The sequence below is a fragment of the Phyllostomus hastatus genome, unplaced genomic scaffold, assembly GCF_019186645.2.
Source record: "Phyllostomus hastatus isolate PE091 unplaced genomic scaffold, TTU_PhHast_1.1 phas_contig_148, whole genome shotgun sequence".
Taxonomy (NCBI): Eukaryota; Metazoa; Chordata; class Mammalia; order Chiroptera; family Phyllostomidae; genus Phyllostomus; species Phyllostomus hastatus.
In genome coordinates this window covers 22,953,062-22,979,174 of record NW_025333607.1, presented here as the reverse complement: position 1 = coordinate 22,979,174, position 26,113 = coordinate 22,953,062, and the positions used below count along the sequence as shown (strand labels likewise).

Below are 26,113 nucleotides of genomic sequence, written 5' to 3'. Positions count from 1 at the left end.
CGGGAGGGGCGCTCCTGGTGCTGGACACCCTCTGGGTGGGGGGGCACGACCTGTGCCCCCACTGTCTCAGCACACAGGGCAGTCTCACTGCCCCACTCACCCCCCCGCCCCTCACCCCGGCAACCACCGCGCTCCCTGCGGTCTCCATGGCCTGGCCGGTGGCGGAGCCCCACGCAGTTTTCCGATTGGCCCCTTCTCGCAGTGCCGTGCACCTGACACCCCTCCCAGCCCAGCCTACAGGTGGCTCCGCCGCTCCCACGCCTCCTTCTGGCGTGACTTTGGACACGTTCCCCAGTCAGGGCACTTAGCAACACTGTAAAGTGGCCCGCCCACGGTGCGGGCACTCGGTGCTGCTTAGGGACGTCTCCCGGTGTGCAGACTGAGGGTCACAGCCGGAGTGACGCTTTCAGGTCTGGGCTGGAGAACTGACTCCCCGCGGGGAGCAGTTTGGCCACAGTGGGAGTGTTTCTGCTGGAAAGCCCCCGCCCAGGACCTGCTGGGTCAGAGGTGCACAGGCGGCAGCCCGGGGTGTGCACGGCCCACGTGCTCTCCCAAAAGCCCCCACAGTCCAGGCGCCTGGCTGGCGGCCCCCCGCCCCACCATGCCGTCGACTTGCTAAAGAAGCCCTCCTGTGAGGGGCACACCGTGGCACCCAGGGGCACCCAGGGGCACCCATGGGCACCCAGGGCCAGCCCTGCCAGGACAGGAAGTGTGGCGCCCCACTCCGCACCGGGCACTGCGTCCAGCGCTGCATTGTGTCCTCTGCCGCGGGCACCGCGGCCGCTCTCCTTTGAAGGAGGGAGCGCACGGCCAGGAGGAACAGAGGTCTCATGCCGCCGCTGCGGCTCCGCCGCTCACGTGGCCGGGGGGGAGGGGCGGTCGGACCCGTGTGGCGGCCCGGCCAGGGTCTGCGGGAAGCCGTGCGGGAAGCCGGGGCTCGGAGAAGGCAGCGCCCCGCCCTCCCCCTGCTCTGCCCCCCCCAGGCGACACTGGCGGCGGTGGAACCGCGTCCTCCGCTGGAAGTGCCACGACGCCGTCAAGTCCCGAGCCTTCTACTGGCTGGTGATCCTCATCGTGGCCCTGAACACGCTGTCCGTGGCCTCGGAGCACCACCACCAGCCCGAGTGGCTGACCCACCTGCAAGGCGAGCCGGCGGTGGGGGCGGGGAGGCCAGGCGGCGGTGGCGAGGGGGTGGCAGAGGAGGCCGGTCCGATACTGACGACGTGGGTTTCTAGAAAGTGCGGGCGGGTGGGACCTCCCTCCCGGGCGGTAACAGCAGCGCTTTGGGAGACCCCCACGCATGTGCGCGGGGGTCTGTGCAGACCCTTCCCGCTGGCACCGGGCATAAAGCGTGCCCCTCGTCTAGGGGTCCGAGCTCCCGACCCCACGATGTTTCACCACGTCCGCGTTGCCCACGTGCTCTCCGTGAGGCGCGGGAAAGGACCTCTCGGTGCAGCGCGGAGAGAACGAACACCCACTCGGGAGCGCGCTTAGCCCGAGGCAGAGACAGAGGCGAACGAATAACCGGGGAGGGGGCGCGGGGAGGGGCAGGTGGCGGCCCGGAGATGGGGCGGGGGCCCGGGCGCCCGGCTCAGCCCGCGCTGCGCCCCCAGACGTGGCCAACCGCGTGCTGCTGGCGCTCTTCGCCGCGGAGATGCTGATGAAGATGTACGGGCTGGGGCCGCGCCAGTACTTCATGTCCGTCTTCAACCGCTTCGACTGCTTCGTGGTGTGCAGCGGCGTCCTGGAGCTCCTGCTGGTGGAGTCGGGCGCCATGAGCCCCCTGGGCATCTCCGTGCTGCGCTGCATCCGCCTGCTGCGCATCTTCAAGATCACCAAGTGAGGGGGGGGGGGCGGGCGGCGCGCGCCCCACCCTGGCCAGCCCACGTCCGTCTCAGCGGTCTGGGGTCCTCCGGCTCCCGCAAAGGCACCCCCGTCTCTGCAAGAGAAAAAGTCCGGCCCCCTCCTTGGACCACACTCCTCCCCTTCCTTCCTACCTCCTCCCCTGGCCTTAGGGCGGGAAGGGGGGCGTGGGACCGAGGGAGGGAGCAGGGAAAGGAGAGGGTGGCCGAGGGAAGAGGAGAGGGGGAGGGAAAGGGGCTGGGCGTGGCTAACAGGGAGTGGGCGGGGCCGGGGAGGGCGGGAAGGAGAGGGGGCGGGGACTTGCGAGGCTGACGGAGTGCCCCCGCCCCGCCCCCGCCCAGCCGGGTGCCATGCAAGGCAGGGGGCCAGGGCACGTGGACCAGGGTGGTCCTCACCTCCGTGGGTGGAGAGCGCCGCGGTGGGACCAGAAGTCAGGCAGCAAACGGGCGTGAAATGGCACGGAAGACGCGTGCCGCGAGGGAAGGAAAGAGCGGAAGGCACCGCGCCCCGGGGCCGCCCCTTCCAGGCTGCGCCCCCGCCCCCGCCGTCCCCCAGCCCAGCCAGCCAGCCCGGGGACACCCGAGGGAAGGGCCGCCCCTCCACCTCTCGACCGCCCCCGGCAGGTACTGGACGTCGCTGAGCAACCTGGTGGCCTCCCTGCTCAACTCCATCCGCTCCATCGCCTCGCTGCTGCTGCTGCTCTTCCTCTTCATCGTCATCTTCGCGCTGCTGGGCATGCAGCTCTTCGGCGGCAGGTACGACTTCGAGGACACGGAGGTGCGGCGCAGCAACTTCGACAGCTTCCCGCAGGCCCTCATCAGCGTCTTCCAGGTGGGTGCCCGCGGTTCCTCCAGGGAGCCCCCCGGGGCCTGCGGGTTTGAGGCCGAGGTCCCTCCGCAGGCTCCCTCGTGCCCCCGTGGCGCTCTCCATCGTGACAGTTGCTCGTCTGCCCCCTCCACGCTCCTGAGCGAGGAGCTGTGCCCAGCTCGTCCTGGGTGCCCGCCCCTGGTGCCCCGCAGGGCGCTGGCCCCCAGGCGGACGGCAGCTTGTAAATGAATGGAGTTGGGGGGGGCTGGGAGTCCAGGCGCCTGTTGGTCTGTCTGTGCCGCTGCCGCCTCTGAGTGCCAAGCCGGGCCGGGTGGGCCCCCCTGCCCCACGGCCGTGCGTCCCCCCCCCCGCCCCACGGCCGTGCGTCCCCCCCCCCACGGCCGTGCGTCCCCCCCGCCCCCACGGCCGTGCGTCCCCCCCCCCACGGCCGTGCGTCCCCCGGGAAGCACACACCATCGCCCCCCACTCCGCAGGCATGCTCAGCCGGCGCGCATGGGAAGCCGCCCCAGGGAGCGGGACCGGGGCGCCCCGAGAGGAGCAGCACACTGGGGGGGCTGCCCCGTGCAGACCGAGGCACTCCCCTCCGCTGTGCGGGCCCCGAGAGGAGCACCCCCAGGGGGCAGGGGAGGGGCAGTGCGTGACGGTGACAGTCGGCCGGCCCAAGGCAGGGCTCCTCTGTCTCCCGTTCACCCCTGGCTGGGCGGCCGCAGTGTCTTGGACGGCAGTTAACTCCTCGCGCCCTTTCTGGAGGTCGGGGGTGGGGGGCAGGAGGCCCGGGTGCACACCGTGCAGTTGGGGACAGAGCTCGGGGAAGCAGCGGCCCCGCTCGGTGACAGTCACACTCCGGGGCCCTGGAAGCCAGTGATAGGATCTCCGCTCTTTGCAGGGCGTGCAGGGGGGAGTAGAGCAGGGACCTCTGGTCCCGGCAAGGGGTGGAGGGGAGGAAGGTCTGGCGGCGGGGGCAGAACCTCAGTCCCTGCCCCGCCCCCGCCCCCACCTGTCCCCCAGGTCCTGACGGGGGAGGACTGGAACTCGGTGATGTACAACGGCATCATGGCCTACGGCGGGCCCTCCTACCCCGGCATGCTCGTGTGCATTTACTTCATCATCCTCTTCGTCTCTGGCAACTGTATCCCTGCAGGTGCAGGGAAGAGCGGGGGGAGGGGCTTAAACGGGGGGTGGAAGGGTGCCCCCTGGCTGGGCGCCAGGCCTTCTGGCCGGAGGGCAGCTCCCGGGCTCCTGGGGGGAGGAGGGAGACAGCACAGGGCCAAGGGCAAGTGCCCTTGCGGGAGTGGCCCCTCCCTCCAGACAGTCAGGCTGCAGGGGAGGATGGCAGGAGGGCAGGGCTCGGGGGAGGAGCCGGGAAGAGCCAGCCTGGGGCAGAGGCAGGGGGCAGGTAGGGGGGAGGCAGGGGGAGGCAGGGGGAGGCAGGGGGCGGGTAGGGGGGAGGCAGGGGGAGAGGCAGGGGGAGGCAGGGGGAGGCAGGGGGAGGCATGGGGAGAGGCAGGGCACCAGGCAGCAGGAGCCTGGGCAGAGCTAGCAGTAAGCGGGCAGACTGGGAGGGCGAGGCCGGCGGGCAGAGGGGGCCCGCGGTGCCCTGTCAGACGCCTGTCCCGCGGGACTGGATAGCACGAGCAGGGGCAGGGAGGGGACCCCCGACCCTTGAGCTCTTGCGTGTCCGGCGAGGAGGAGCTGGGCTCAGCCTGGGCAGGAACGGGGTCGTGCTCGGGGCCAGAGGGGAGCCAGGCCCTCTCTGGGCACGCGGGGCAGGAGGCTTCCCGCGGATGCCCGTGTCCCCGGGCCCAAGCCCTCCTGAGGGGGAACTCCAGCCAGAGGGTGTCCAGCGACCCCACCAGGGAGGGGGCGGGGCGCACCGGAGCCCCTCCCACCCGCAGCCCCGCCCCTTAGCTGGCCGCCCCCAGACATCCTGCTCAACGTCTTCCTGGCGATCGCGGTGGACAACCTGGCCGAGGCCGAGAGCCTGACCTCCGCCCAGAAGGCCAAGGCCGAGGAGAGGAAGCGCAGGAAGATGTCCAGGTGAATGCCGTGTCCTGGGCGGGGCGCCGTGCAGGGGTGCTGGCGCCCCAGCTCCGGGTGGGGGGGGGGCGCTCTCTGCGGCTGGATCCTCAGGGCCTTCGGTGCAGGGCCCCCAGCGGGCCTCCAGCCTCAGCAGATCCTCTAGAACGTTCTGGCTCCGCCCCCACTTTGGGTTCTCTCGGTTCTCGGCGCAGGGGCCTCCCAGACAAGCCGGAGGAGGAGAAGTCGGTGGTGGCCAAGAAGCTGGACCAGAAGCCCAGGGGGGAGGGCATCCCTACCACCGCCAAGGTGAGCGCAGCACAGGAGGCCTCAGAGGCAGGTCGGGGCGGGCTCCTCGCGGCAAGTCCGTGGTCGCCCCCACCCCAGGCCTGAGGGTGCTGGCGGGGGGGGGGGGGGTGGGAGACAGGTGCTCAGCCAGGTGAGGGCACCCTCCCAACCCCAGTGGGGACAGTCCGAGGCTCCAGCTCCCACAGGTGAACCTTTGTGCTGAGCAGTGCAGATGCCCAGCCCAGGGCCCAGACGTCCTCAGAGTCCCAGCGCCCCGCCCCCCGCGACTCGGCACCCCTTTCCTGCTGCCTGCGCACTCGTTGAGTGCGGCCCAGGCCGGCCTCCCACCGTCCTCCCCCACCCGACCTGCCCCAGCCTGGCCCCGCTCAGCCTTCCTGGGGGCCGAGGCTCCCCGGGTCGGGTGGGAGGGCGACCCCTGAGGGGCTGGGGGCCCTGGTGGGGGTGGGAGCCTGGGGAAGTCGGCGGGGGGAGGGCACGGCGCACCACCCGACGGGTGGGGGTCCCGGCTCCTCCCGCAGGAGCTGGGGCAGTTTGTTGGACTGCCCAGGCCTGGCTTGGCCTCTGTAACCGGGGGCGACCACAGTGTCCCCGTCCCCAGGCCATGGGGGAGACCCCGGGAGCGGAAGCCCACGCGGGCCCCCACCCCGTGAAGGTCCCGTACGGGGACACGCAGGCCTCGTTTTCACCGTCCTCTTCCTCGCCTTTCCCCTGCAGCTGAAAGTCGACGAGTTCGAGTCCAACGTCAACGAGGTGAAGGACCCTTACCCTTCGGCTGACTTCCCAGGTGAGAGCCCGGGCCTGCTGCTCCCCAGGGACCGTCTCCCGCGTGCCCCCGGCCGGCACCCCTCCGCCCCCCACCCCCGGCCTTGAGCGTCTGAGACGGACGGCCCGACAGCCAGGCCCCCTCCCCGCAGGGGACGACGAGGAGGATGAGCCCGAGATCCCGGTGAGCCCCCGGCCGCGGCCCCTGGCCGAGCTGCAGCTGAAAGAGAAGGCGGTGCCCATCCCGGAGGCCAGCTCCTTCTTCATCTTCAGCCCCACCAACAAGTGCGTGTCCCCGCGGCCGGCCGTGCGCGGCGACTGTCAGAGCTCTGGGGCTGGGGCCGTCCCCTGCTCTCCCGAGACCCCTGTGTCCTGACTCTCTGCCCCGGGAGAATCCACTCCTGGGGCCTGGGGTCTCGTGCCCTGCCCGAAACGCTGCAGCCCAGGGGCGGGGATGCCGGGGGTGGCGGGGGGAGGTCTCAGCCTCGCCCCCTGCTGGCACCAAGCAGGCTGGGTGCACTGGCTCTTTCTGGGGGCAGCTTTACACAGGGCATGGGGGCTGGGGACGCTGCCGTGCTTACCGGCTTCTCAAGTTCACACCTTTACCCGCACACACAGCCGAGGGTCCTCACGGAACTTCTCTGGCTGGGGAGCAGAGGGTGGAGGGAGGGGCCAGGCTGGGGTGGGGCGAGGCTGCAGGGACAGGAGGGGCCGGGCTCTGCACGTCCAGCAGAGGCCCACCCAGGGGGAGGCTGCTGTCCACTGAGCCGGGAGGAGGGAGGGGTCGCATCTGCCACGCAGGACAGAGGCCGGTGGGGCCCGAGCACCCAGCAACTCGCCGCTCCCCTGACCCCCCCGTCCCTGCAGGATCCGTGTCCTGTGTCACCGCATTGTCAACGCCACCTGGTTCACCAACTTCATCCTGCTCTTCATCATGCTCAGCAGCGCCGCGCTGGCCGCCGAGGACCCCATCCGGGCCGAGTCCATGAGGAACCAGGTGCTGGCGGCAGACCGGCCCTCGGCCGGCTCGCGCCCCCCATCCCTGCCCCCGCTGCAGCCCCAGCCGGCCCACGCCTCCTCTGGGGCTGGTGGCGGCTGTGTCCTCGGTGTGGCTGTGGGCACCAGAGCTTCTCAGGGTCCAAGTCCCTTCGGGGTGAAGACCGCCCGGTCCACTCCTTCCACACACTGTCGTCCCAGCGCAAGCACGGCCAGGCTCTCGTGGTCTGGGTTGAGTGATGACGGTGACGACAGTGGTGACGGTGATGACGGTGGTGGTGGTGGTGATGGTGGTGATGATGGTGATGATGATGGTGAGGATGGTGGTGAGGATGGTGATGAGGATGATGCTGATGAGGATGATGGTGGTGATGATGATGGTGATGGTGGTGATGATGGTGGTGATGATGATGGTGGTGGTGATGATGATGGTGGTGAGGATGATGGTGATGATGGTGATGATGATGGTGGTGATGGTGGTGATGATGGTGGTGATGATGATGGTGGTGATGGTGATGATGGTGATGGTGATGATGATGGTGATGATGGTGATGGTGGTGATGATGATGGTGGTGATGGTGATGATGATGGTGATGATGATGATGATGGTGATGATGGTGGTGATGGTGATGATGATGATGGTGATGGTGGTGATGATGATGGTGGTGATGGTGATGATGGTGATGGTGATGATGATGGTGGTGATGGTGATGGCGATGATGATGGTGGTGATGGTGATGATGATGATGGTGATGATGATGGTGAGGATGGTGAGGATGGTGATGGTGGTCGTGGGGATTGTGGTGGTTTCGATGGTGACGATGATATCGTTGCTTCGCCCTCCCGCTCGCTGACCCCTCTCCCTGCCTGTCCCCAGATCCTCGGGTACTTTGACATTGCGTTCACCTCTGTGTTCACTGTGGAGATCATCCTGAAGGTGAGTGGAGGCCGCGGGAGGGCTTTAGCGTGGGTGTGGGGCGTCTGTGGGTCAGGAATCCAGACCCAAAACAGCTCTAACTTCCTCACACGTCACTCACTCGGGCCAGATGGCAGGGGCGGGGGGAAAGCGAGAAGGTGGAGGGAGGCTGGGACGAGCCAGGAGACCAGGAGACCAGAAGGGGTTCCGGCTCACAGCCGGGGCGAGGGCTGAGTGGGCGGGCAGCCGGAGACGGGCAACACAGCCGACCTGCAGCCCGAGTGCCTCTCAGCCCCACGGCCGAGCGTGTGTGGAGCCTCAAGTGTCCTCCCCACGCTGAGGGCACGGCCAGCAGGACAGCGGACCCCTGGAGCTGTGACTCGCTCCCAGCCTGCATCACCAGTGGCCGAGAGGCCTCCCCTCCAGGCGGCCCCAGAGTGTTGCCCTGGGCGGGTTTTGAAGTTGGACAGGATTTCATTAGGAAGAGAGAACATGGGCAGTCCAGGAGGACTGCATGGCGGCAAGGGCGTTGTGAGGAGACGTTTGGGAGGGGCTCAGAGGGCAGCCCCTTGTGGTGGGGAGAGGCCTGCGTCCAGGGGCGGCCCCGCCAGCGAAGGCCTCAGCCCCATCAGATGTGGAGGGCACAGGTGGCTGAGCAAAAGGCTGGGAGGTTATCGAGAATGTATGAAAGAAGCTGAGAGGTGAGGGAGGGGGGCAGGGTCCCTAGGGCTGGACAGAGAGAGGCCAGGGGCCTGGTGACGGTCTTCGAGTCCCTGAGGGCTGTGCAGCCGACTCAGCCATCTGTGGGGCCGAAGGGACGTCTGGAGGAGCGTCCGAGGCAGAGGAGGAATTGTGTGGTGTCCTGCGGGAGTGGGGGGCCAGGGCTTCCCCGCTCCGTGGCCCCACGGGGAACCCCATGTCAGAGTCTGGCGTGGCTGCCCCAGACCTGGAGTGGAAAACAGAGCACACAGACCCCCCCAGGCCGCCCCACCTCCTCAGAGCAGACAGAGGTGGCCCGCCCTCCAGCGGCCCCTGCTGGTCGGCCGCAGCCCCATCCCCGCCCGGCCCCAGCCCCAGCCAGGACGCTGCCTGTCCCCCCCGCAGATGACCACCTATGGTGCCTTCCTGCACAAGGGTTCCTTCTGCCGCAACTACTTCAACCTCCTGGACCTGCTGGTGGTGGCCGTGTCCCTGGTGTCCATGCGGCTTGAGTGAGCAGAGGCCAGCGGGGGGGCGTGGGCCCCTCTGCCCCCCGCCAGGGCCTGAGAATGGAGCCATCCACTGGGGAGGGTGTCTCAGAGCCACTGACGGGGAGCCAGTCCCTTGGGGTGCCCCCAGCTGGACTGGAGTCACGGTGCCCAGGGGGCAGAGCCTCGGGCTGGAGACCAGGAGGGGGTCAGAGAGGGGAAGGCCGTCCCGGCAGCCCTGCGGGGAGCCTGGTCCTGCACTTGGGGCTCCCAGTCTGATGAGGCAGACGAGCCTGCACCCCGCCCAGAGAGCCTGTTCTGTGCTGCTGGAGGCAGCTTCCCCTGGGGCAGCCCACACCCAGCCCCGGGTGGGTGGGGGTGGGGGGATGGCAGGCACCCAGAGGCCCCAGGGGAGGGGCGGAGGAGCAGGGGCTGAAGCCCCACCCCCGGCGCCTGCCCAGGTCCAGCTCCATCTCCGTGGTGAAGATCCTGAGGGTGCTGCGGGTGCTGCGGCCCCTGCGCGCCATCAACAGAGCCAAGGGGCTGAAGGTGAGGGGCCCCAGGTGCCCCCCCGGGGGGAGGAAGCGGGGGCTGCGGGGCCGACTGTCCGGGTTCAGCTGGGCGCGTCCCGTCCCCCGCTGCGTGTCTGCCTGTCGTCGGGGGTGGGGCTGGGGCTGGGGCTGGGCGCCAGGCTCCCACGCACTCGCTGCCTGCAGCCAGCGGGGGGCAGGCGGGGGGGCCGACGGTCAGGGGTCCCTGGGGCCGGGATGGGGATGGTGGGGGGCTGCACCCTGGCCACATCTCGCCCCCCCGCCCCCCCAGCACGTGGTGCAGTGCGTGTTCGTGGCCATCCGCACCATCGGCAACATCGTCCTGGTCACCACGCTCCTGCAGTTCATCTTCGCCTGCATCGGGGTGCAGCTCTTCAAGGTGGGCCCGCCGGCGGGGGGCCCGCCCTCGGGCCGGGGCCGCAGTGCCCATCCCCCCCGCAGCACGGGGAGCCCCCCACCGGGAGGGCAGCCGTCCCCCAGGTGCCCTGCGCACCTGCCGTCCCCCGGGTTTCTGGGGTTCCCCCTCAGGATGGGGGTGTCCCCTGCACCTGCGGGGCCCGCAGCGGCCCCCTCCGTCAGTCTCGCCCACCCCCACCAGGCCAGGCCTGCCTGGAACTCGCCCCCACCCAGCCCAGTAGCCCCGCCCCCTCAGTCACCTGGGCGTCTGCAGCCGTGCGCTGCAGGTGTGTCCCCACCCTTCAGCCTCCCGGGAGCTTCTGAGGGTGGGGGTCCGTCTTCGCTTGTTCGTCTGGGAGCCGACCCCCTGTCCTCAGCTCCTCTCCCGGGGCCAGCCCTGCGGCGGTGTCCCTCCCACCACGCGGATCTCTGGACCCCCGGCTTTGGGGTACCCTGCACTGACACCTGAGTGCGTCACCTGCACCCAGTCTTCTCCCTCCCCCCACGTGTCCTGTTTGAGAACCACAGGGTGGAACCTCGGCCACCCCCAGTCATGTGACAGCGTTCACCCCTTCATCCTGGGAACCTGGACGGGGCTGCTTCTCCGGGCTGGGGCCTCTGTGGCGGCAGCCGGCCACAGGCCCGTGAGCAAGGTCCTCCAGCCCAGCCCCGGGTCGGGAGCAGGCTGAGGGGGGGCCACGGTGGAGGGGGACCGTCTGGGCCCCCGGCCTCCGGTCTGGCCGCCCTCTGGGAGGAAGACCAGGGCTCCTCCTTCCGGACGGCCCAGTGTCCGTCCCCCCCCCATGGCCCTCCCGCGGCCCTGACCCCGTGCCTGTCCCTCCCTCCTCCGGGACGCAGGGCAAGTTCTTCTACTGCACAGACCCGTCCAAGATGACCGAGGAGGAGTGCAGGTGCGCCGTGCGGGGGGAGGGCTGCCGCACGGGGACACGAGTGGGGGGCCGGCGCCCCTTCCGGCCGGTGGGAGCCGGGAGCCGGGCCCCTCGCCCAGGGGGGGTGCTCATGGCGGGGAGCCACCGACGGGAGGGGCTGCCCAGTGGGTCCCCTCAGGCCCCGTCCGGACATCAGCTGCCCGCGCACTTGCTGCCCGGGGCCTTGAGGACGAGGTCGGGGGGACGGCGCAGCCACGCACGGCGCGGTGACCGCGGGCCCCCCCCACGGCACAGGGGCCACTACTACGTGTACAAGGACGGGGACCCCACGCAGATTGAGCTGCGCCCCCGCGAGTGGATGCACAACGACTTCCACTTCGACAACGTGCTGTCCGCCATGATGTCCCTCTTCACCGTCTCCACCTTCGAGGGCTGGCCGCAGTGAGTGGGGGCCCGGCCGGGGCCCCTCAGCCGCTCCCGGGGTGCTGGGGGCCGGGCCGGGGTGCTCCCGAGGACTGGGGTGCTGAGCGCTCGCCCCGAACAGAGCTGAGCGGGGCCTCCCAGCAAGCATCTCTGTCCCCATCGGTGTAGGGCTCTCTCTCTAACCGGTGAGGGCGGAGGGGGCGCCCCACTGGAGGGAGGGCAAGGCAGCCTGTTCCGGGGTCTGTCCCAGCCCCCCCCCGCATGACCCCGACCCCTGACCCGACACGCGCCCTCCACAAAGCCTCCCGAGGGGTGGAGCCCTCCGGGCCTGGCCAAGCCCCCAGCCCGCCTGTCCCCCCGCCCAGGCTCCTGTACAGGGCCATCGACTCATACGAGGAGGACAAGGGCCCCGTCCACAACCGCCGGGTGGAGATGGCCATCTTCTTCATCATCTACATCATCCTCATCGCCTTCTTCATGATGAACATCTTCGTGGGCTTCGTCATCGTCACCTTCCAGGAGCAGGGGGAGACGGAGTACAAGAACTGCGAGCTGAACAAGAACCAGGTGCCAGGCGGCGGGCGGGGCCGCGGCCCCGGAGGGGTCCCCCCCCCGGGGCTCCCCCCCCTCCGTGCACCCCGCCCCGTCTCCACCCGCCTTCGCCGATGAGCTGGCGGGGGGGGTCTTCTCGTGGGCCCCTCAGGACGCCCCGAGCGGGGAAGCCCGTCAGAGCCCGGGCTGGGCAGGAGCCACGGTCGGTCGGAGAGGCCCGTGGTGACGCGGAGGGAGCCCGCCCGCCTCTGGGATTCCCCCGTCCATGGCTCGCAGGGGGTGGGGGGGGGCATGGAGCCGGAGGGACAGCCGCCCCGGCTGACGTCCCCGTGTGCTGCGTCCCAGCGCCAGTGCGTGCAGTACGCCCTGAAGGCCCGCCCGCTCAAGTGCTACATCCCCAAGAACCCCTACCAGTACCAGGTGTGGTACGTGGTCACCTCCTCCTACTTCGAGTACCTGATGTTCGCCCTCATCATGCTCAACACCATCTGCCTGGGCATGCAGGTGAGGGCCCGGGCGCCAGGGCCAGCCAGTGTGGGGGGGAGCGGGGGGCCAGGCTGCCCCCACCCCGTCCGCTCTTCCTGGCACCTGCCGGGTGGGGAGGTGCCGCGTGGGACAGCGGAGTGAACTGGACCCGGGCCGAGCGGTTGGCTAGCCGTCGGTTCCGTGAGGGGTGGTGGGTGGGCGTGTGGAGGGTGAGGGGGCGGAGGAGGTGCAATCTCTCCGTCTTTCTTCTGCCGCCGCACATCTGGGGGGCGGCGCCGGCTGCGGTTTTGGCTCCGGCCCAAGTCCGGGTGTCGAGTTCGCAGAACAGGTGTCCCGGGAGCCGAGAGCACCGCACAGGCCACGCCGCCGGCGGCGTCCAGCCCGTGTTACGCGTCTGATCTCTTAAGCCCCATGGCCTCAGCGGCCTCCTCTGCCCAAGGACAGGTGGCGAGGCCGCCCCCTCCCCAGCCGCCCTGCGCCCCTCCCCCCACAGCACTACAACCAGTCGGAGCAGATGAACCACATCTCAGACATCCTCAACGTGGCCTTCACCCTCATTTTCACCCTGGAGATGCTGCTCAAGCTCGTGGCCTTCAAGGCCAGGGTGAGTGCCGGGGCCGCGGGGCCCCGGGAGCGAGTGAGGCCCGGCGGGGGGCCCTCTGGGGGTCGGCCCCCCCACTCCGCAGCCTCGTTCTACGGAAGGCCCCTCCCCGGCTCCTGAGCTGCCCACCCCTGGGGCCACACCCGCCCGCAGAGCAGGGCGGGCGCGGGAGTCGGGCCGCAGAGCCGGCCGAGGGTGCAGCGGGCGCTGGCTGCCCCTCCCGAGCTTCTGAGGACTCGGCCCGGGGCCGGGGTGCTTGTGGCAGCCTCAGTTCCCGACTCCACCGCCCCGTGTCCAGCCCAGCCGCCCCTGTCAGGGCTGCGCTGTCCCGCCCGAGGCTTCCAGGGGGACAGGGTGAAAGTGTTCCCCGTCTGCACCCCAAATCCTGAGCCCCCAACCACCCCCTCCCCACCGACCACTCTATGCTCTGGAGGAGACAGGGGCCAAAGGCAGAGGGCGTGGGAGCGGGGTTCCCGTGGGCTTGGGGGGCTCACAGGAGCCCCAGGGGAAAGGGGGCCGCCCCGGGCCTGGCCCCGGGTCTGCTCTCCCACAGCTGGCCGGGACCCCCACCCCCTGCTGGCCTCCGGAGCGCCTCGTCCAAGTGCTCCCCCCGATTCCCACCCCTGTCCTCCCAGGGCTACTTCGGGGACCCCTGGAATGTGTTCGACTTCCTGATCGTCATCGGCAGCATCATCGACGTCATCCTCAGTGAGATCGACGTGAGTGTCGGGGGCGGGGCCATCGCTGGGCGGGGGGGGGCGGGGGGCGCTCACTCGGTGAACAGATGTGTGTGGAGGGGCACAGAGTGTGTGCAGCCTGGCACCCGGGGGACAGTCCCGCAGAGCAGAAGACAGTGCAGGCTGCAGGCGGACCTCGGGGCGTGCTGGGCTGGCCAATCCCAGAGCCGCTGGGTGGGCGGTCATGGAAGGCTTCCTGGTGGTGGTGGCATAGTCTGAGGTGCGGCCGGAGGGAAGGGGAGGTGGTGAGGAGTTGGTGTGGGTGCCATGGCCGGTCTTGGGGACCCTGGCCTCAGCGGGGAGGCAGAGAGCCCCGGGAGCTGGACTGAGAGACGTGGGTGGAGTAGGAGCAGCTGCAGGGGTGGCGGAAGCCCCCCGGCAGGCAGCCGAGCCCTCCAGGCCGGGGTGGCCTTCAAGGGTCTGAGGGGCCCTGTAGGGCGGAGGTGGGCTCGGAGCGCAGGCAGGAGGAGCCCCGCCCCCTGAGGCTGCTGAGGCCCCGACCCTGGCAGGGGTGGGAGTCCACTCGAGGGCGCTGACTTGGCCGGGGGAGCCCAGGGGGGGATCAGCCCCAAAGCCAGGGGCTCCCTGTCTGCGGAGCCTTCCGTCTGAACCTCGCACGCCCTGCACCGAGCGCACGAACCCCACGGCGGGCTGAGTGGGGACCCGACGGCTCTAGCGACTCCTGACTGACCCGGGCAGGCGCGTGAGCGCCCAGGGCAGGTCTGGAGTCTGACAGGAGGGGCTGGAGACCCGAGCCGCCCGGAGGCTGAGGCTGGGGGGCGGGAGCGTCACCTTCTCGGGACTCAGCGGCCAGGCTGGCCAACCTGGGGGGCGGGGTCCCAGCCTGGGGGTCCTGTGCACCCCCACGTGCAGCTCCGAGAGTGAGAGACAGGACTTCCAGCCCCGGTCCCGAGGGGCGTGTGGGCTCGGGAGGAAACCAGTGCGTACACGCGTGTGCGTGCGTGTCACACATTTCCACCGTGCTCCGTGTTTGCTGGACACAGACCCCGCACGGGCCCGGGTTGGACCAGCCTCTGGCCGGCTGGGCCAGGAGGGAGCTCTGCAGGAGCCGCCCGGGGCGGCGGTGGCTGCCTGTGACGCGTGCGGCCTGCGCAGGGGACGCCTGCTGCAGCTGAAGTTTCTTCGAGGGCGGAGGACTGGGGGGGGGGGGGCGTGTCATCGGTCATGAGCATCAGGGTCCCTAACTGGTCACATGGGTTCGACGTCACGCTAAGACCCGAGGTTCCAGTGTTGATGGCTGCTCCCGACACACAGACCAGGGGCGGACCAGGGCAGCGCCGCCGTGTGTCAGGGCTTCCCGGGATGACGGGCGCGTCACGCTCTGTCCAGTACTCGGGCCACCGGCCACACGTGGCCGCTGGTCACTCAGAATGTGGCCAGTGCAGCTGAGGAAACATATTTCTGATCGTGTTTGATTTTCACTGTAATTCGGCCCCTGAGCCTGGTGGCCGCCGTGCGGGCAGCACAGAAGGCGGCGGTCACTCTGGCTGCCCACTAGGACCACTTGGGGTTACACCTGGAGGCCAGGCCCCTCCCCCGATCCTGGCTGGGGCCCCGGTGAAGGGACCTGTTTCTCAGTTTTCCGTGTGGTTCTGATACCGGGTCAGGGTCGAGGCCGGGAGTCCAGGGTGGAGCTGCCCTACAGAATGGGGGGTGGGGTGGGGACCAGCCCCCCCGTAAGCAAGGACACCCCCCTCCCAGGACCCCAGAACAGGCTGCCCCTGACGTGTGGCCAAAGGAGAAGCTGGGTATAAACAGGGGCACAGCTGCTCCCCCTGCCCACCCCCCACTCCCGCCTGCTCCCCCAGAGCCGGACACAGCTGGAGGTCGCCAGCCTCTGCCAGGCCAGGGCGGGTGCACCTGCTCTGGGGTCGCCCCACCCCCCAACTCTGTCCCTGGCCCAGGGAGCAGGGGCGGTGGGGGGCGTAGAACTCACTCATGCGGGTGGGCAGGCCCTCTCCAAAGTCCCCAGCGACGCACAGCAGAGCCCAGGCGCCTGGTCGGCTGCTGCAGATGGACCTGGAGATGAGGAGGGGCCTGGGGGCCAGTCCTCCCCCTCCCTGCTCCCGCCCCCAGCCTGCGGCCCCCCAGCCTGTGGCCGCCCCGCCCCCGCTGCATCCTGACGTCCAGCACGGGCAGCCCCCTGGGTCTCCGCCCTGCCTCCCTGTCTCCTTCTCTCTCTAACTGACCTCGCACCTGTCCTCCCTGACACCCCCTCCCACCGTGTGCCCCCCCCCCCCCGTCTCTTCTCTCCGCAGACCTTCCTGGCCTCCAGCGGGGGACTGTACTGCCTCGGCGGTGGCTGCGGGAACGTTGTAATTCCAGGCTGCACGGGCGCCCCTGCGGCTTGCATGCTGGCCCGGCCGCGTGGTGCATGGGGCTCCAGCACGCAGCACTGCCTCCCCCCCACCCCCAGCGGCACCCCCGCCCCCAGGGTCCAGGGCGGGGTGGGGCAGGGCTCTGTGCTAGATGGTGCATGGACCCAGCGGCTTCCCGAGAGCCCTGGAAGGGGGGCAGGGGGCTCCCCGTGTGCAGATGGGGACCCCCAGAGAGGCCTGTGATGCCGATGGGCACGGGACCGCAGGGAGAGGCCCCAAACACGAAGCCTTTGGGGACATGGGGAGCTGGGCGGGGGGGGCCTCTCCCCTCCTGAGGCCATCAGCCCGGCTGGGGCGTGGCCCTGCCATGGGACAGCGCAGTGCGTGAGCCTTGGGGGCGCTCTGCACCGGGAGGACCTTGGGCGGGGGCGGGGGTCAGGAGAGCGGCCAGGGTGCTCAGCTCAGCGGCAGCTCCAAGAGAAGGGGAGATGGGGCAGGAGGCCCCGGGCCGGCCGGCTGTGGGCCTGGCCTTAGCCTGACCCCGGCCGGAGGCCTGGGCCCCTCCTGCGGGGACTCGCCACAAGGGGGCGCTGCACGCCCACCGCCCTCCTCCCGGCCAGACCAGCCCAGAGCCCTGGAGGCCTGAGCCCCTCCAGGACACCTGTCCCGTCCGCCCCTCCCGCCCCGCCCCCGGCCCCGTGGAGGTGCCGCCGCCCCCAGACTGACCCCCGGGCCGCTGCCCCGCAGGACCCCGACGAGAGCGCCCGCATCTCCAGCGCCTTCTTCCGCCTGTTCCGGGTCATGAGGCTGATCAAGCTGCTGAGCCGGGCGGAGGGCGTGCGGACCTTGCTGTGGACGTTCATCAAGTCCTTCCAGGTGTGCGCGCCCGGCCCTCCCGGCCAGGGCGCCCCCCGGGGGGGCCGGGGACCCTGGGGCCCCGGGGGAGCCAGACGCGGGGGCAGGGGGGGGAGGCGGGGCCGGGGGAGCCTCACGCCGGCCCCTCCCACAGGCGCTGCCCTACGTGGCCCTGCTCATCGTGATGCTGTTCTTCATCTACGCCGTCATCGGCATGCAGGTGCGCGGGGCGCCGTGGGCCCTGGGGGGGCGCTGTGGGCCCTGGGGGGGCCGACCCTCGCCTCCTGCCCGGCTCCCCCCCCACCCCCGGCAGCCCCGCCAACCCCGGGGGCTGCAGCGGGAGTCGGGGGACACCATCCCGCCGTCCCAGGGGCCCGGCTCCGTCTCTAAGGCCTATTAGTGGCCCCGGGGGTCCTAGCCCACCTCCCCACAGAGCCCTCTCCCCTCCTCGGAGCCCCAAGTCGGCTCCCTGTTAGGGGGGCTTGCCCACCCCTGCTTCCCCGGGGTGGATAGGAGCAGCCTCCCATCACAGCCTCGCAGACAGGCCGGGTGTCCAGAAGGGACGGGGGCTTGGGGGAGCTCGGGGGCAGCGGGGGCGGGGCGGGGGGAGAGGGCGGTGTGCAGGCCGCGTCGGGGCCCCCAGGCAGCCCCCCCCCGTGTGCTCTGCAGATGTTCGGGAAGATCGCCCTGGTGGACGGGACCCCCATCAACCGGAACAACAACTTCCAGACCTTCCCCCAAGCCGTGCTGCTGCTCTTCAGGCACGGCCCCGCCCCGGCCCCAGGGCCTTTGCACGGAGCAGAGCCGGGGCAGGTGGCTGGGGCGACCTGTGCGGTCGCGCTGGGCCCTGGGCTCCCCTGTCCCCGTCTCGCCCCACAGGGCCCCGCGTGGGGTGTAGCTGGGCCTGAGTGCAGGGTGGCTGTCCCCCAGCCTCACCCCAGGAGCCGGAGACAGAGGTCCAATGTCCTCCAGGGTGGGGGCGGTGGGGCCTCGACGACCTCTGGCCCTGCCTCCCCTCCAGCAGCCCCGTGTCCTCCCTTGCCGCCCCCTCCCAGCGACAGGAATCGTGGGTTGGCTTGGCCCCTCCCTCCGAGGGACCCCCTTTGTTTCAAGTCCCTCCCGCGCTGCTGCCCCAGTGGGCGGGGCAGGGGGGCGGCCGTGCAGAGGGGAAGCTGAGGCCCGGTTCACAGCGGACCTCCCGGCTCAGGGGAGGGGGGGCAGCCCAGGCGCGGCGGGGCCAACAGGAGCGCCCCCTCCAGGTGTGCGACGGGGGAGGCGTGGCAGGAGGTCCTGCTGGCCAGCAGCTACGGCAAGCTGTGCGACCCGGAGTCGGACTACGGGCCGGGCGAGGAGCACACCTGCGGCACCAACTTCGCCTACTACTACTTCATCAGCTTCTACATGCTCTGTGCCTTCCTGGTGAGCGGGCGGCCATCCTCACGGCTTGCCAGGGCCGGCGGGGGTGCGGGGGGGGGCTGGGGGGGGGCTCGGGGAGGCTGGGCGGGGGGCTCAGGGAGCCGCTGCTCCGACCTCCCGGCTGGCTCTGGGTGTCTGGGCATCTGGGCACAGCTCAGGTTCCTGCTCGCCCTCTGGTCCCCAGAGGGGTGCGAAAAGGTTCCACTTTTCTGTGTTAGTGACGAAAAGGGGGAATGAGCTTCCGCTCTCAAGAGGTGGGCCCTCCCCAGGCCCTCACTCCTCCGCCGTCGTCTTTCCTGAGTTCAGTCAGAACGCGGGTGCGAGCGTCTCCCCTGGGCCCGGCCCCGGGCTCCTTGCAGGGGACTGGGATGCGCGTGAGACACAGTCTCGGCCCCACAGGCAGGCGCTTGCTGGGCACCGGGCCGGCAGTCGTGTGTCGGCATGCCCTGCAGTTCCAGGGGAGCCCCCACCCCCGTGTATGCAGAGGAGGCCGGTGCGGGGTCGGGGTGGGGCCCCGTGAGGGCTCCTGGGTGGGATGCTGTCTCCTGGGCGCAGGGGGCTCAGGCCGGCACCCAGCACCGGGCAGAGACACCATCTGGGTCCGAGCCCAGGGGCACAGCTGCTCCCGTGGGGGCCGAGGGTCACTCGGAGGGGCCCAGGCAGGGAGACAGCAGCCAGCAGACGCCCCCCCCACCTCATCCCTCTGCCCCCTGCCTTCCGCACTGGGGGACCCCCGTCCCTCCCGCAGATCATCAACCTTTTCGTGGCCGTCATCATGGACAACTTCGACTACCTGACGCGGGACTGGTCCATCCTGGGCCCCCACCACCTGGACGAGTTCAAGGCCATCTGGGCCGAGTACGACCCCGAGGCCACGTGAGTCCGTCCGCAGGCCCCTGCCGGGCCACCCCTGCCACCCCGTCAGCCCTCCCTCCGGGCCCGTCCTTGCGTCCACCAGGGGGCACCGGCCAGGCCACTGGGGACGAGCCGCTGCCTCTCCCTCCAACATCCGAGGCCCCAGAGACTCAGAGAGCTGGAGCTTCTCAGGGTCGGAAGGGACCCCACAGCACCCCCAGCCCCACCGGGGCAGAAACCGCCTTGGTCTTACTGGGAAGTGGCCGCCCAGCTCCTGCAGGCAGGGATGCTTCTAGGAGCGGACAACTCAGCGCCCCACCAGGCTGCTCCGAGTGCGGTCATCGGACCCACAGCTTCTCTCTTGACAAAGACGCAGGCCCCCCGCCCCCGCCCCCACCCTCCGGAGCGACTGGGTCGGAACCGTGTTGCTCCTAACCCAGCCCCGGAGGTCCGCGTGCCCTGCTGCCTGGCGGTCTTTCCGAGCGGGCAGCAGGCTCCCGTTCCAGGGTTGTTTTCCGGCCGCCAGGCACCATGCTGACCGCTGCCTGTACGGCCTCATTTAATCCTCACGGCCGCCAACCAGACAGGTCGCAGGTGGACGCGCACCTGCCCTGCCCCCCACCCTCCACTTCTAGTGACACAGCCCCGGGCCCCCAACCAGCGTGACCAGAGCCCGAGGGAGGCCCCGCCACGGGGGACTACCGTCCAGGGCCCAGGCCTGGAGGGGGCCCCGGCCTCCACCCGCCCCCAGAAGAGAGCCCGTTCCTCCTGGTGGGCGGCCGTGAGCCCCCACGGTCTCCTGGCTCCCTTCCCCGGGCCGTTCTCTGAGCGGGGAGGGCGGTGGGGTGGGGTGGGGGGCGCTGCCAGGCTCACGGCCGCGTCCCCCCAGGGGCAGAATCAAGCACCTGGACGTGGTGACCCTGCTGCGGAGGATCCAGCCCCCGCTGGGCTTCGGGAAGTTCTGCCCCCACCGGGTGGCCTGCAAGGTGACCGCGGCTGCCGGGGAGGGCCCTGGGGACCGGGGGAGGCCCGGGCCCGGCGCGGGGAAGCTGGCGTCCCTCTGGAGCCTTCGTCTGCTGGGCCCTCACGCCCCTCCCCGAGGACCTGTGGTCTGGACAGCGTCCCCCAGCTCACCCTTCCACCCACCCCTCGTGAAGGGGTCCCGGCCAGCCCCCCCGCCCCGGCCCCATGTCCCGGCCCCGCCTGGCCCACAGGCCGGGCAGGGACGACCTGCCAGGCCTGGGCTGGTGCCCCTCAGCCGCGAGCTCCCCCTGTCCCCGCACAGAGGCTCGTGGGCATGAACATGCCCCTCAACAGCGACGGCACGGTCACCTTCAACGCCACGCTCTTCGCCCTGGTCCGCACGGCCCTCAAGATCAAGACGGAAGGTGAGGCGCTCGCAGAGCCCTGGGTGGCTATGTCGGGTGCAGCGGGCTCGGCCTGGTGACTCCGGGGTGACGCCCGTGCCTGCCCCCGTCCCCAGGCAACTTCGAGCAGGCCAACGAGGAGCTGCGGGCCATCATCAAGAAGATCTGGAAGAGAACCAGCATGAAGCTGCTGGACCAAGTCATCCCGCCCATCGGAGGTGTGCGCGGCTCTGGGGCAGCAGACCCGGAGGCAGCTGGGGTGGGGGGAGGGCAGGCTTGGGGGGGGGTCCTGGGGGCGTCTGGGAATGGCCCGGACCCTCCACACATGCCTCGGATAGACCCCAGGGCGGCCCCCAAGGCACGCGGCACCTGGGGACAGGAACCGTCCCTGGCTCAGTCAGCGGGAGCGGGGCTGGCCTGCAGCGCCCCGCCCGGGGGCTCCGCCCGGGGGCTCTCGTGGGCCTCAGGACGCTGCCTGTCCCCCCCCCCCCGCCCCCCACAGACGACGAGGTGACGGTGGGCAAGTTCTACGCCACGTTCCTGATCCAGGAGCACTTCCGCAAGTTCATGAAGCGCCAGGAGGAGTACTACGGGTACCGGCCCAAGAAGGACGCCGTGCAGATCCAGGCAAGCGCCCGCCCGGCTCCGGCGGCTCCGGGCTCCGCTCCCTCTCCGCGTCCTGGAGGGCGGGGGACGGGGGCACAGGGGGACGAGGGGGCCAGGAGGGGTCAGGAAAGGCAACGAGGGGTCTTGGTGGCCCTCGCCGGAAGACGGCCCGGCCGACTGCAAGGGAAGAGCCAGCGGCCCGTCCGTGCCTGGAAGGCAGGACCTAAGCCCCGGGGCTCGGAGGAAGGCGGGGTCAGCGGTGGGTCAGAGCAGCAGTCCCCAGGGCAGACTGCTCTCCCGGGAGGCGCTTAAATGGGCCTCGGGGCGGCCACGCCGTGGACAACCGTGTTCTAGCTCCTCCGCCCTTTATTTCTGTTTTCTGGTGTTAATTGTGGCGCACGTGATTTGTGAATTCGAAAATAGACGCGCCCGTGGGCTGTGTGTTCAGAAGTTTATTCCCATCGCAAGTTTTAGTTTGAAACCGTCTCACAGCTGAGAACGTGGCATGTGTAACACAGGAACCTTTTTCTTTTCTCTTCCTGAACCTTCTGAGACTAATTCCCAGCGTGGGGTGCTGTCGGCCCAGGGCGCCTGAAGGCCGATTTCCTGCACACGAGGGCGTTGTCTTATGTAACCCCCCTCCGTGCCACAGGGCCGCCACCCACACCGGGCGGTGGACGTGGCGCGTTGCCCGGCCCAGAGCCGCACGGCGTCCAGGCCTCGTGGCCCTTCGGTCTCGTCCATCTGGAGCCGCTCTGGGCCTTTCCCTGGCCGGACCGGGACGCCGTGCGGCTCGCAGGACGGGAGAGCCCTCCACTTGGGTCTGCGGGATGCCCGCTCTCGATAGGTCTAGGGCACGCCTCGCGCACGGGAACATCACGGAAGTGATGCTGGGCTCCCGTCGCAAACCGTCAGGGGGTCAGGGGGCGCCGGTCTGCGTGCACCCCGTCCTGGCGGGAGGGGCTCTGATCAGCTCAGGGACTCGTGCTGGTGGCACGTGCAGTCGGAAGAGGTCGTTTGTCTGGAAGCCCGGGCCGGGCACGGAGAGACGCCACCCTGCGGGCCCAGGGCCGTGAAGCCATCCGTGCGGGCGAGAGGAGACCCCTCAGGGGCCATGGGGGTCGGAGCGCCCAGAGGCCTCACAGAGCCCGGACAGTGTGGGGGCCGGGGAGAGGGGGTCCCCCCGAGCTGGAACCGCGGCGGCGAGGGCTGGCGGGGAGGGGGGGCCGTGGGCCGCGGGCTGGTCCCCGCTCGCATGGGGGGTCACCGGGTGTCCCCTCCGCCCCAGGCCGGGCTGCGGACCATCGAGGAGGAGGCGGCGCCCGAGATCCGCCGGACCATCTCCGGGGACCTGACCGCCGAGGAGGAGCTGGAGAGAGCCATGGTGGAGGCCGCCATGGAGGAAGGGATATTCCGGGTGGGTGGGTGAGGCGGGGCCTCCCGCGGGCTCAGGGCAGCCGCGCCTCCCGGGAGGGAGGGCCGGGAGCCCCGCGGCACAGGAGGGGAGGGGGCTCGGAAGCAGAAGACCCCCCCCACATCTCTGGGGGCTCGGAGACCCAGCCTCCTCAGTCGAGGGCTCCAATCCGGCCCACCCAGTCCCGCCCGCCAAGCCTCGTGCTACCCTCCCCGTCCGACCCGCGCCACCTGCCTCTCTCACGCGCCCTCTGGTGTCAGGGTCCGCGCGGGGCCGGCCCTAAGGACCACCTGGTCACACCTCCCGGGGTTTTCGTGGGGGAACGGTGGCCCCGGGAGGGGCCCTGAGATGTCCGACGCCACGTAGCAGCTGGTTCGCCCCCAGCCTCCCCCCTCCGCCCGCCCCTGCTCTCAGCCCCGCCTCTCTCCCCCCGCCCCCAGAGGACCGGAGGCCTGTTCGGCCAAGTGGACAACTTCCTGGACAGGCCCAACTCCCTGGCCCCGGTCATGGCCAGCCAGAGACCCCTCCAGTTCTCCGAGATAGAGATGGAGGAGCTGGAGTCACCCGTCTTCCTGGAGGACTTCCCCCAGGGCCCCGGCGCCAACCCGCTGGCTCGCGCCAACACCAACAACGCCAACGCCAACGCCGCCGCCGGCAGCAGCCTCCGGGGCAGCAGCCGGGTGTTTGCCAGGTAGCGGCGGCGCCTGCCAGCCCTGGGGGTAGGGGTGCTGGGGTGGGGCCGGGAAGGCCCGGTCTGCAGAGGCTCCCGTGGCCAGTGGGGGGCAGCGGCGAGCGGACGCCTGCTGAGGGATGCTTTGGCTGCCGCACCTGGGGCAGGGCGCGGGGCCCAGGCCCACGGGACAGACTGGGTCAGAAGGGGCGGGGCGTCAGCAGCGCACGCACAGAATGCTGTGCTAACAAGGGAGGGCCGGTCGTTGGGCCGGGAGGCTGCCCTCCCACTGCCCCAAACCCGTGGCCACACCGGTGTCCAGAAAACAGCAGGTGCCGGGCTCCACCCAGAGCTGCTGCTCCAGACAGGCGGCTGGGGACCGAGGTCTCTGGCCAGCAAAGGCCCCGTCCACGCCCCCGGGACTGGGCGGGTCGGGGCAGAAGCCCAGTGAGCTGTCCAGTCCCACAGACCGGGCTGCCCACGTGCCCTCCAATCAGAGGCCTGGAACTCAGCCCGCACGGCAGAGGGCTGGGCGCTGGGGGCGTGGGAAGGCAGGAGCACCAGACGTGGGCGGGCCCTGTCCTGAAGGGCCGTCGTCCTGTTGGGGGGCGTGTCACATGACCCGATGGGGACAGAACAGCTGTGGGGCGCTGATGTCCCGAGAAGGCGGAGAGGATATTGGTCACCGGGGCCGGCGGGGCCTGGCGCTGAGCTCACTGAGCCCCACGGGGATCACCCGGGAGCCGTCAGAACCGCGGGTCCCGGGCCACTCTGCGTGGGGGCCCCGGGGAGGGACTCGGCCACTCGCAGTGCTGGGGGCTGCGGGGGGCTGTGTGCAGCCAGCGTGGGGAACCAGAGGCCTCGGGGCTGGGGGACGGAGGTGGGACGGGTGGGGCGTGGGGAGACACCCGCAAGGACATGGAGGTGTGAGGCTGGCGGTCTGGCCGGCCCTGGGAGAGCCGGGGCGGCAGGGTGCTGCTGCGCTGGGACCTCGGGCCCGGAGGCGAGGCTGCTGCCGAGGACACGGACGGGTCAGACCCCGAGGGGGGAGGACGTGGGGGCCACGGGGGCAGGAGGGCAGGCGGCCCAGCCGCCTGCCCCAGCTTACCGGTTCCCCGGCCTCGCTTCCTTTTCAGTGTCCACTATGAGAGGGAGCCCCCCAGAGAGGCGGAGCCGCCCGCCGCCGCCGCCGCCGCCAAAGCCCCGGGTCAGTGTCTCCTGCGCTCGGACGCTGAGCTTTCTCCCAGAGGCCACTGAGCCCTGACCTCGGGGGCGCCCGGCTGGGAGTCCGGCAGGGAGGCCCCGGGTGCGAGAGCCGACCGAGGACAAGGGTGCCGTCCAGGTGGCTGAGCGAGGCGGGCGGGGGCGTGTGTGCATCATTAAAGGGGCCCTGGCCAGCGTGCGAGGAAACACACGCCCGAGGACAGTCCCCGACACGCTGGCACCCGGGCTCCGGGTCCCGCGGCAGGTGGCCCGCAGTCTCCCAGCAGGCCCTGCAGTGCCGTGCGTGACCGCAGGGACCCGGGGGGAGCTCCATGGAGATGTGGGAGCTCGCCCCGCTCCACCACTCACACACACTCACACACTCACACTCACTCATGAGCACACCCTCCTGCTTGGCCCAAGCTGCTCAGGCTCTGGCCTGACCCCTCCCCCGCCCACAGGACAGAGATGCCTGTACAGTGGGGGTTGGGGCACACAGGGCGTCCTGCTGGCCTGGAGTGCTCGCCCCGGCGCATGTCCACCCTCCAGGACGCCCTTCCTAGCCCTTGGGTCTCAGAGTGCGGCCCGCTGGCCATGTGGGGGTCTGCTGACAACGGCCCCGCCCTCCCCCCATCTCTCCCACAGTGCCGCACAGCAAGTTCTGTGCAGGGAAGCGGAGAGGACAGCTGACCCGGGGAGCTGCGCCTGGAGTCCGGGCCCCTCCTGCCCCCTGCCAGGTACCTGGGTCTTGGCCGAGGTGCCCTCGGAGGAGCTGGGGTTTCGCTGGGTTCCAGTGGCCCCAACACCCTCTCGGGGTCTCTGCCTTTGTGCCTTTGCAGCAGCGCTCCAGGGCGGTGCCCCCCGTGCCTGAGGCGAGGAGGAGCCCCACGCCAGGGTCCCTGCCGGAGGAAGCCCCCCACAGCAGCAGGGCCCCGGAGAGTCCCTCCGGGTGCCAGGCTCCAGCCACTGCCCGGCTGATCCAAGAGGTGAGGCCAGGCCACAGGCCGTGTGCAGGGCTGGCCCTGGGGCACAGGTGGGGGTGGGGGGGGCAGGTCCCCAGGGCAGACCCCCAGAAGACCCGCCGGCCTCCTCTGCTCCCACAGGCTCTGCTCCGAGGGGGCCTGGACTCCTTGGCCGCTGACGCCGGCTTCGTCAAGGTGACGGGCCAGGCCCTGGCAGAGGCCTGCCGGATGGAACCGGAGGAAGTGGAGGTGGCAGCCACGGAGCTGTTGCGAAGGCGAGAGTCCTCCGGGGACACGGCCAGCACCCTGGGGTCCCTGAGCCTCCGGTCCTCCCTGGGCAGCCTCGACCAGCCTCAGGGCTCCCAGGAGACCCTCCTTCCCCACAGGCCATGAGCCGGGGGCGGGGGTGGGGGGGAGCGGGTGCTGGAGTGGAGAGCACCTCCCCGTCTCCTCGGGGTGAACGAATGGCGGGGGTGGGGGGCTGGGCAGCCAGCCAGAGGGGAGGGGCCAGCCGCCCCTGCCCCACATGGACGTGCAGGGACAGTCAGTGTGTGGCACAAGCCCACACCCCCCAGCAGGACATTAAAGTCTCCAGGCCCGTGATGTGGGCACCTGGCGTCTGCTTGTCACCTGTTCATTCGGGCTTCCCCAGGAGCCCTCCCGGTGGGGTCGGCCGGGGCCTGGGGAGGCCAGAGGGGCCACCTGGAGTGTCATTTTGCATATGCCCAGCAGCCCCACCCCCAGGGAGCCGTCACCGCGGCCCCCTGCTCTGAGCCCTGGCCGCGTCTCTCGGGCCAGCGTCTGCTCCGGCCCAGGCCCGGAAGCCCCAGCTGCGCCTCTTTGCGGCCTCAGACATCGGCAGGCCCCCGGGTCCCCACGGTCCACGCTGAGTCACAAGTCACAGCAGCCACGA

The 26,113-nt window shown here is 70.6% G+C and overlaps 1 protein-coding gene across 2 annotated transcripts in view; it reads left to right on the top strand.

The window, feature by feature from the left end:
* The window catches only part of CACNA1S (calcium voltage-gated channel subunit alpha1 S), a 37,428-nt gene extending 11,608 nt beyond the window's left edge, over nt 1–25,820 (top strand). The window contains exons 10-44 of one of the 2 annotated variants that reach the window (XM_045860040.1): nt 984–1,144; nt 1,614–1,839; nt 2,487–2,694; nt 3,700–3,820; nt 4,614–4,728; nt 4,923–5,016; nt 5,731–5,800; nt 5,931–6,063; nt 6,646–6,775; nt 7,652–7,711; nt 8,795–8,901; nt 9,339–9,426; nt 9,700–9,807; nt 10,683–10,735; nt 11,009–11,155; nt 11,503–11,704; nt 12,035–12,193; nt 12,669–12,779; nt 13,412–13,495; nt 15,793–15,849; nt 16,600–16,728; nt 16,862–16,927; nt 17,377–17,468; nt 17,967–18,126; nt 18,872–18,999; nt 19,868–19,964; nt 20,264–20,366; nt 20,462–20,563; nt 20,848–20,972; nt 22,240–22,368; nt 22,806–23,056; nt 24,172–24,242; nt 24,884–24,975; nt 25,081–25,224; nt 25,342–25,820. In XM_045860040.1, the coding sequence (XP_045715996.1) occupies nt 984–1,144; nt 1,614–1,839; nt 2,487–2,694; nt 3,700–3,820; nt 4,614–4,728; nt 4,923–5,016; nt 5,731–5,800; nt 5,931–6,063; nt 6,646–6,775; nt 7,652–7,711; nt 8,795–8,901; nt 9,339–9,426; nt 9,700–9,807; nt 10,683–10,735; nt 11,009–11,155; nt 11,503–11,704; nt 12,035–12,193; nt 12,669–12,779; nt 13,412–13,495; nt 15,793–15,849; nt 16,600–16,728; nt 16,862–16,927; nt 17,377–17,468; nt 17,967–18,126; nt 18,872–18,999; nt 19,868–19,964; nt 20,264–20,366; nt 20,462–20,563; nt 20,848–20,972; nt 22,240–22,368; nt 22,806–23,056; nt 24,172–24,242; nt 24,884–24,975; nt 25,081–25,224; nt 25,342–25,593 (4,375 nt within the window). In that variant the 3' untranslated portion in view covers nt 25,594–25,820. Of the gene's footprint in view, nt 1–983; nt 1,145–1,613; nt 1,840–2,486; nt 2,695–3,699; nt 3,821–4,613; nt 4,729–4,922; nt 5,017–5,730; nt 5,801–5,930; nt 6,064–6,645; nt 6,776–7,651; nt 7,712–8,794; nt 8,902–9,338; nt 9,427–9,699; nt 9,808–10,682; nt 10,736–11,008; nt 11,156–11,502; nt 11,705–12,034; nt 12,194–12,668; nt 12,780–13,411; nt 13,496–15,792; nt 15,850–16,599; nt 16,729–16,861; nt 16,928–17,376; nt 17,469–17,966; nt 18,127–18,871; nt 19,000–19,867; nt 19,965–20,263; nt 20,367–20,461; nt 20,564–20,847; nt 20,973–22,239; nt 22,369–22,805; nt 23,057–24,171; nt 24,243–24,883; nt 24,976–25,077; nt 25,225–25,341 lie in introns of both variants that reach the window. The other variant, XM_045860032.1, reaches the window with a different exon arrangement.
* Nucleotides 25,821–26,113: the final 293 nt, after the last annotated feature.